Below are 9,446 nucleotides of genomic sequence, written 5' to 3'. Positions count from 1 at the left end.
GATGAGCAGTTGGCACCTAAGCCTCTGCTATCAGGTGAATGTGACTAGAAAAGGTGCTACACAAGTGCAGACCATTTTCAATTTTTTTAATTTCTAAAGTCCATAAACGATATTGAATTACAGCAAATCAAAAATACGTTAAATCAAAAACAGGTCAGTGGCTAATTGTTTATTCAATATGCAGCTGTTCAAATTTATTTCTTCACTTACAACCTTTAGTCACAAAAACATCCACTTTTTTTTTGTGTGTGATGACATGCGTTTAATGTGTTGTTGCTAATTTATTTACTTATTTTCTGTATTTGACCCTTCCTTGGTTTGAATGAAACACTCCCATACCCACAACAAAAACAACACCACCACACAGACATTATATTCACTCCAGGTTTTCTTTATAAAATAAGTCATCTCATACTCACATGGTTTTGTACTGTCATACACAAGATAAGTAAAATCCACACCATCATACATACAGCTTCACAACAAACCTCTCCTCTACTCAGAAATCGTATTATAGGCGTTTATACCTCTGGCTCATGTTTTCCAACATTTATTATTTGGTTTCCTTCAAAGGATATTGTTTATTTAGAAACATATTACCAAGAGAACTTGTTAGCTGGGATCTGAGGCAGCACTCACTGCATCAAGCCCTCATTGGCTTTACTGTGGAAAAGTGGCTAATGAGGTTTGTTGTGCTTGGACTGCCACCCAGATTTTCCAAAATCATTAAGATATCATTCGGTTTCGGCTGAAACAAAGATGATTTTATCACTGTGATGGAAACCAAACCCTGCGATGACCCCAACGGACAGTTTTTAAAACTGGTGGCTGAAGTTCTTAAAACTGATGCTAAAACAACATTTTTTAGTGTTTGAGAAGTCAGATATAACGGTTTTGGAGGGAAATTACTTACTTCATGTTCACAAAACTCTGATAGCATGTAGATAACTGGAGGACAGTCTGGTACTTGTACATCAAGTTTTAGTGTTCAGATATTTTTTTTTTTCTCCAATTAAAAAAAACTGATATAACCTACTTGCCACATAGCTTTTATGCTGGTGGTTGTGGTTCTGTGTCTGCTACATATGTTTATATCAAATTAAGTATAATACCCAAATATCCAATTAAAACAAAGTGTGCGGTAGGTACTTAATTATTGTAACATTTGTCGGACATTAAAATTCATGCAGCACAAATGTTAAAAAAGTAGTTGGTAAAAGTGGTTCTTTACCCCATAGTTAGTTCACCTAGCGTCGGTCAACAAGACTGAAGCTCATCATACGACTGCTGGGAAAGCTGTGAGAACAAATTCATTCTGAACGGCGCTATTTCCTCTCCCACAAGCAAATCCTCTTTAAAAAAAAAATAAAAAGAACAATTAAGAATGTTTATGCAGCACGAGGATCTTCCTTCTGCTGTTTACAAAGGGCCACAAAATAAAAACAAAATGCTTTTCTGTGAAACTATTACAAGTACAAATGTAAGGCATTGGTATGAGAGGCTGTAAAGCAACCCCCAAACAGTCAACAGTATGAAGAGACAGCAAGCTCCTCCTCTCAGGCGACAACACAACGACACATAACGAGGACGGGAGGACGCTTTTTAAAGGCTAATGTTTGCAAGATACACAAGTCACTGATGTGTTGTACAATGATTGAAGAGCGGGACTTCGTTTGTGATAAAACATTTTACCCCATCAGCTATCCGTCCCGGCTTTTTTTTTTCTTCTTAGTCCTCGATCTTTAAAACCCCACAAAACACAGACCGACTGCCTCCGGTCTCTCTGCATTCATTCACAGTGTAATTAACGGCATACAAACAGTCAGCGGACAGTCCACTCCGCCAAAACTGCCAAAATCAAACATTCCTTGAGGTCTGGGAGCCCCCAGTCCACTAGCAGAGGTCAGAGACGTAATCAAAGTCCCGGAAGCTGTCCTGGTCTTTGCGGGAGAGCACGCGAGGCTCCCGTGGGGGTGTGAGTGTCGGAGCTTCAGTCGTGAACTCCTCGTCAAAGTTGCTGACATCTTCCTTGCCGCCAATGGAGGGGACGAAGGGAGGGGGCGCCCTCCTTTGCAGCAATGCCTCCCAGTCCACATTCTGAGGGGAGATGAAGAAAAAGAGACGAGAAATTTAGTTTAAGAACAGTGGATTCAGAATCTGCTGATCTTTCTTAGTTTTGCATATACATCCTTCAAGGTGTCAAGAAGGTCAGCTAGAGCTGCTTTACCACAGCCACGAGATACTTTAATCACGCCTGGGCTCAATGTCTTGTTCAAGGACACCTGGGACATGTGGACAGGGGGGATTGAACCGACAAACCCTGCATTTAATAGATGACCTGCTGCAGGTGCAAACTGAATATTTCCTGCTGCCTCACATAAAAAAAGTATATAGAAGAAGATTGGGCAATAGTCTATGCTATTTGGTCAGTAGATCAGTTTTTATTGGAGAGATAGGAAAGTGGATAGAGGCAGGAAACGAGGGACGGGACGGGATGAGGGGGGGCAACATGCAGCAAAGGGCCGCTGTTGAAAGGAAACAGGCTTGTAATTGCGCTGCATGCTCTACAAGTTTAGCTAAACTGCAGGGAGGAATTATACAAGCAGAGACTGCCAAGGTGAGCGGCAGGTCCAGCACACCTCAACACATCAACAGCTGAGCGGTTGCTCTTCCCCAAATATATAAAAAAAACAGCACAAGTGTACTTACTCTGAAAAACGGCTGCTTCTTCACCTCCTCTGCATCCTTTTCACCAGAGCCCAGTCTTCTCTCCGGGTTCCTCCTCAACAGCTGCTCACGATAACACACACGCAAGAATAAGAAATTATAAGGGGATATTGCAGCCAAATGTCAATGTGTGACGTCTGTGACTGAGTAAGTGGATGTGTCAGTTTGTCACCTACGCTGGTGACTGATAAGTACTTCATATGTATGTGCAGCATCTGTCATGTATTGTTAATGTGTGATAAAATCAGCAAGAGAAGGAGAAAATGGTGTTTACGCGTGTGTTTTCTTACCCTTCTCATGATGCCGATAGCCTCAGTGGACAGGAAGCGAGGATAGCGGACTTCATCATTCACAATGCTGTCAAACACCTCCTCTTCATCATCCCCAGGGAATGGAGACTACACACACACACACACACACACACACACTTTAATGCAATCAATTCTGGAGATTTGAATGTCACAAATCAAGGTGTTAACCACAGTGAACATGTTTGTGATCTATCACCCCATGGACAGCGTAAGAGCTTTGTGTATGTGAGATTATACGAGTTCTCACCTCTCCCACCAACATTTCATATATGAGGACCCCCAGTCCCCACCAGTCTACTGCCCTGGTGTAGGATGTATCCGTTAGGACCTCTGGGGCCAAAAACTCTGGAGTCCCACAGAAAGTGCTGGTCCGGTCCCCGAAGCCCATTCCTACAGAGGCAGAAAGATGAAAACATTTGTGGTGCATCGATTTTAGCGAAATTAGAGCAGCCAGCAGACTGGGCTCAGATGTCACATGAAAAATAAGATGAGCCCGTCGGTCAGTAACATCGATATCCACCTTCTTTACACAGTCCAAAGTCAGCGATCTTCACATAACCATCTGTGTCTAGCAGCAGGTTGTCGAGCTTGAGGTCTCTGGAAGAAAGATTAAACAGGTGTAGGTCTCTTGAGAGTATTTCACCGAGCACAGCTGAGAGTACACAAGGAGTTTAAAAGACTAATACAAAAAATGAATAATATGAGTCTACAGCCCTGCAAGCTGCTCTGTAAGGCTGTACTTAGGCACAGCGGTGCTTTTAGTTAAATGCGAACATCTTTTGCACAGATTTGGATGGAAAGATGTTTTTTTTTGTCATTTGCTTCTTCAGTAGACATATATACAATCACCAGCCACTTTATTAGGTACACCTGTTGCTTGTTAACACAAATAGCTTATCAGCCAATCACATGGCAGCAACTCTGCCGAAGTTCAAACAGAGCATCAGAATGGGGAAGAAAGGGGATTTTAAGTGACTTTGAAAGTGGCATGGTTGTTGGTGCCAGACGGGCTGGTCTGAGTATTTCAGAAACGGCTGATCTAGTGTGATTTTCACACACAACCATCTCTAGGGTTTACAGAGAATGGTCCAAGAAAGAGAAAATATCCAGTGAGCGCCAGTTGTGTGGAGGAAAATGCCTTATTGAGTTCAGAGGAGAATGGGCAGACTGGTTCAAGATGACAGAAAGGTAACAGTTACTTAAATAACCAATCGTTACAACCAAGGTATGCAGAATACCATCTCTGAATACAAAACACGTCGAACCTTGAAACAGATGGGCTACAGCAGCAGAAGACCACACCGATTGTCACTCCTGTCAGCTAAGAACAGGAAACTGAGGCTACAATTCGCACAGGCTCACCAAATTTGGACAATAGAAGATTGGAAAAACGTTGGCTGGTCTGATGAGTCTGGAATTCAGCTGCGTCATTCAGGTGGTAGGGTCAGACTTCGGCGTAAACCACATGAAAGCATGAATCCATCCTGCCTTGTATCGAGGGTTCAGGCTGATGATGGTGGTGTAATGGTGTGGGGGATATTTTCTTGGCACACTTTGGACTCCTTAGTACCAATTGCCTTGTTTAAATGCGACAGCTTACCTGAGAATTGTTGCTGACCATGTCCATCCCTTTATGACCACAGTGTACCCATCTTCTGATGGCTACTTCCAGCAGGATAATGCACCATGTCTCAAAACTCAAATCATCACACTCCAACTATCGTGTAAGGAAAGAGGCGCGTGTGGCTTTCACTGACCTGTATACAATCTTATGGTCATGAAGGAACTGGAGTCCAAGAACTACGCAGGCTGCATAAAACCTGAAGTCAAACCAAAGAAACATTATTACTAACTTAAAAAGTGAATAAAATGTAAAGTGAACAAATTAAAAAGACAAAAATGGACACCACTACTACTTCACTATAGTACCTACATGTGTGTCAGGCTTTTCATTTTGGCCATGTTTACTGAAAATGACAGTGAATGAGTTGATGGATACCATAAAAATAGCCAGACTTTACTTCCTTAAAAAGGACCTGCACACTCATTGTAAACCCACACAGATGATTTCACGTGATTGCACCTTTTCTCCAGGACTGTGCGGGTGTTTACAGAATGAGCTTGACTGACATCTCCCTCTTTCTCCTGTTGGCTTTTTTTGCATCTTAAGGAGCGGCAACTTACACTTTTATCAATCTTATTTGTACATGGAGTCTGGCGGCCTCTCAGCATAGCTTTACCCAACTTGAATTGGAAAGAATAACTAAAAACACCTGTGGGGGTGTGCAGGGCCTTTAATGAGATTTGAGCATTTATCTGTGAGAGTTCTTACAATATCCTATATATAGGGAAGGGCGAAAATACTACACCTTTTAGTTTAATGCAGTTCAACACAATAGCACCATTAAAGGATTGGTAAAAGTCTGTCTATGGTCTTAATAAAACACTCACATGTGTGATCGTTAATGTTATTAATCCACTCGTTTTTCCTGACAAGTCAAAATGTCTGCTGTGAAAAGCTCTACTGCTTCTTTGCTTTGAGACCTGAAAATGTATTCATCTTTTCTTAAAGTACCCAAAATGACCATAACGGTAGGACTTATTGAGGCTGTAACTATTTAAATGTGCATTTATTTATCACTGTACTTTGAGATTTAAAGTAAATCGCAGCCTTCACAAGCCCTGCTAATGATTAAACTCATTTTCCCTACTGTCCGGACTTTACAGACTTCCATGGGAGCTTTAATTTATGTGTGTTTTTACAGACTCACTCATCACACAAACAAATAACATAATATTAGCATTTAGTCTTTATCAAACACACATATTCGCATCATTACATACACGGCCCGTGGCTCTGTGAAGACGTCTGCGTGGATGTGCATCATCAGGTCGCCGCCTGCTGTGTACTCCATAACAAAACAAACATGCTCTGGAGTCTGGAAGCACGCAAACAGGTTGACCAGGAAGGGATGGTGCGACATGTTCACAATCTCAAAGATACGCTTCTCGCACATCAGACTGCAGGGGGAAGGAGAGAAAAAAGTGGAGAGGAGGAACAAGAGAAGGAGGTGAGGGAGATGGAAGGGAGAGAGACAAACGGGCGTTGTAGGGAAGTAAAGGACGAGGTGGAAAGCGGAGAAAGACCATAGGACGCACACGGTGAGAGAAAAATGAAAGATTAAGATAAGAAAAGATTGGAGGGAAAAATGAGAGACATTTACACAATTATTTTAGTTGATGAACTGTAATCATGGTGATTCAAGACGCAGAAGCACAGAATAAATACAGTGAATGCATAATACAATGTATTATTGGGGCTCAAAGAACCAAAAAACAGCAACCTATCACACAAACACAGCAATAAACACATGAAGACACACCTTTCCACCTCATCCCGGGCTACGATATCCCCTTTCTTCAGGGCTTTGATGGCGTACATTGTGCCTGTCTTTTTGTATTCTGACAGCAACACCTGCAGACAGACACATGCAGCGACAATTCAGTTTGTTTCACTCTTAAAAGTGTACAATACCTGTAAAGGTGAACTGAGGGATTCTAGATGTGCATGCTTATTGGGTTGATGAGAAGAGATATTTTAACTTTCTTAAATGAATTAAGACATTACAATAAGGTCTGGTTGCACGATTTAAACCTGCAAGTTGAGCTCTCTTTTCTTGTTTACATGACTGCTGTTTAAAATGTTTCAGCATTTTTCTTAATGCTCATAATCAATGTCTATGAAACAAGAGAAAAAGGAAGAAAGCCATTAAATGCAGAATACTGATATGATTTAATGTGCTCAATATGCACACAAACATAGGCAGTTGATGTCAGAAAGAACACAAAAAGGCATTCTACCGACTGTCTTGTATGTCTGGTTTTCTGGTTGTGGAAAATTATCAGTCACTTGTTGTTTTTTCTGATTTCTAGAAATACTAAACCTATTGATGTGGCCTTAGAAACACACTGCAATCTAGAGAAGCTGCCTGTCCAAGCCCTTTCGTAGGTCTTCTGCCATTAAGTGCCTAGATCTGTGCACATGCTGTACATTTTACATTCAAAAACTCTCCTCCTCCCTTTGTTCTTTGTCTTATTACTGACCTGTTTGCCCACAGTTTCTTTGTGTATTCCAAGTTACGTTTCATTCATATAAAAACTAAGCGAATCATTCACTAAACTGTACCTTCCCAAAGTGTCCCCTGCCCAACACAGCGATCAGCCTGAAGTCTTGGAGAGACAGAGGACCTTTCCTCTGCTTACTGGAGAAACGGACACACGTTCAGCCGGGTCATTTATAGTGGATACCAAAACAGATTAATAGCAGATTAAAAACAGCATCATTTGTCATGGCAGACATGCTTATGGAAAGCAGACTGGCTGACTTGTCACAGTAGGAAAAGCTCAGGTGTTACTAATAACATTATCAATGGCTCTGTTCTATTCAAGCTACCCAGTAAGCCGTGAAACTGAAGCAGCTAAATGCAATTCAGCCATCATTAATGTCATAATTTTAACCTGTGCTTCACCTACAGTGACATGTCAAAATGTCTTCTGAGAAAAAGGCATTAAGTGGTGATGTGGTGTTTATGTGCTGACGTGTGTGTACCTGCTAACAGACGGGGTTCGGACAGGGCACTCAGGGGTGAGGTCTGGGGGGGAGAAGGGCTCGATGACTGGCAGTCGGTCCTGACGGGGGACATGTGAGGAAAGAGACACAAAGGAAAAGACACAAAGAGAAATGCGGAGACAGAGAGGTAAGAGGACACAGGATGGAAGACAACAGACACGTGATTTCGTGACAACAGTTTGGACGTGACATACAAACATCTTTCCAGCGAGTAGGATTCACTTTTTGTCCCTGCTCCATATGTTAAAACCAATGGGCTGGAAACACATGCAGGGTGGCTCAGTTTTTATAGACACTGATGATGTGCAAATCCCAAAAGCAATCCATAATCTCCACAGGCAGCCATTTAAATCACACAAATCACCTGCTTTCTGTGTGTTGTGAACATATGAACCCTTTTCAGTAGTAGTTTTCTGGATTAACTATGGGCCTACAGAGCTAGGGTGGGTGATGAAAATGAAATAAATTAATCAAATACAGAGCCATTTTCCTCTTCAAGCCCACTAGAGAACATTTTTTGTCTTTCAACTTCTCCATAACTGTGCTTCTGAGGACAGTGACACCGTTAACAGAGGGACAAGTGGTTGTGGATTGAACTGATGGATGCTGCTGTACACCCCCCACCCCCGACCTCCACACACACACACACACCATTTCCCTGGGCTTCCTCTATCTCTGTCTGTCTCACCGGCGTGTGTGTGTCCATGTCTTTCTTGTAATCGCCTCTTATCGGAGAGTCGCTGTCCAGACTCAACTTCTCCACCGAGACCTCCCTGGAAAAATTCACACGGACACAAACAAGCACACCAACATGTTGATGCAGACGGACGAAATGAACAGAGACAAACACAAACGGGTTGTTAGACAGTGAGACAAAGACAGCATCACATGCTTTATACTTTCCCAGGAAACACAAGGAAAAAAGGTTCAAGGGGTGCTGCTCTGTTTGATAGCAAAGTCTGACTGACAGCTATCAAATAGTGATTCTCCAGTACAATTAAGTGGAGTGTTTGCATCTGTGTGGCTTATGCATGTTTGTTTGTGCTTGCTGTGTGTGTGTGTGTGTCTCACCCAGAGCTGAGCGCTGGGAGGCTGTGTGCATTGGGACTGTAGGTTCCGGAGTTGTTTACGGTTGGAATGGCGTTTCGAAGAAGCCTCACCCACGTCCCGATGTCCACGTTCATCTGACGAGCGCGCAGGAATGCCTTGCCTGGGTTCACGAGAGAAGTAAAAAGTTAAATTCCCACCATTATCACATCTTCTTTTGTAGATATTTGCTGTCCAGTATAAGATCGCACCTCAGCCCCCTGACTAATTAAGAACTCTTTCTTTAAAATAAAATTTGTGTCCCTTCAATGGTGTGTTCATTGTTTTGGAAATCTAGTCATCTAGTAATAGAAATCTTGAAAAGAGGAAAAATGTCCCGTTATAATAGTCAGGATTGTAGGGATGGGCTTGGATGGATTACAGTTAAAATCATTTCCTAATATTAACAGATGTCCCAAGGGAATCTGGAATACACTCCTCAAGTTAATGATATCATCCATGATGACGGGAAAGAAAGCGAGGGAAAGTGACCTTTCCAGGCTTTGGCCAAATTGTGTTTCTGCTTAAATTCTCTTTAGGTTTTTTTGAAAAAAAAAAAAAAAAAAAAAAAAAAAAAAAAAAAAAATATAATCCGAGCAGATTCAATAGGGACCTCGCACGGTCGTGCTCGGGCCCTAATAATCCGAGCAGATTCAATAGGGACCTCGCACGGTCGTGCTCGGGCCCTAATA

The 9,446-nt window shown here is 42.1% G+C and overlaps 1 protein-coding gene across 1 annotated transcript in view; it reads right to left on the bottom strand.

Annotated features, from left to right (window-relative positions):
- Positions 1–370: 370 nt before the first annotated feature.
- Positions 371–9,446, bottom strand: part of pkn1a (protein kinase N1a) — a 61,371-nt gene continuing 52,295 nt past the window's right edge. The window contains exons 12-23 of the mRNA XM_046047065.1: positions 8,740–8,878; positions 8,357–8,441; positions 7,648–7,727; positions 7,225–7,300; positions 6,422–6,513; positions 5,883–6,059; positions 4,796–4,858; positions 3,559–3,635; positions 3,286–3,428; positions 3,018–3,125; positions 2,710–2,790; positions 371–2,097 (exon numbers count right to left, since the gene is read on the bottom strand). Coding sequence (XP_045903021.1) covers positions 1,894–2,097; positions 2,710–2,790; positions 3,018–3,125; positions 3,286–3,428; positions 3,559–3,635; positions 4,796–4,858; positions 5,883–6,059; positions 6,422–6,513; positions 7,225–7,300; positions 7,648–7,727; positions 8,357–8,441; positions 8,740–8,878 — 1,325 coding nt within the window. The 3' untranslated portion in view covers positions 371–1,893. The remainder of the gene's footprint in view (positions 2,098–2,709; positions 2,791–3,017; positions 3,126–3,285; positions 3,429–3,558; positions 3,636–4,795; positions 4,859–5,882; positions 6,060–6,421; positions 6,514–7,224; positions 7,301–7,647; positions 7,728–8,356; positions 8,442–8,739; positions 8,879–9,446) is intronic.

The sequence above is a fragment of the Micropterus dolomieu genome, linkage group LG04 (assembly GCF_021292245.1).
Source record: "Micropterus dolomieu isolate WLL.071019.BEF.003 ecotype Adirondacks linkage group LG04, ASM2129224v1, whole genome shotgun sequence".
Lineage (NCBI taxonomy): Eukaryota > Metazoa > Chordata > Actinopteri > Centrarchiformes > Centrarchidae > Micropterus > Micropterus dolomieu.
This window is presented reverse-complemented; position numbering and strand designations above follow the sequence as displayed.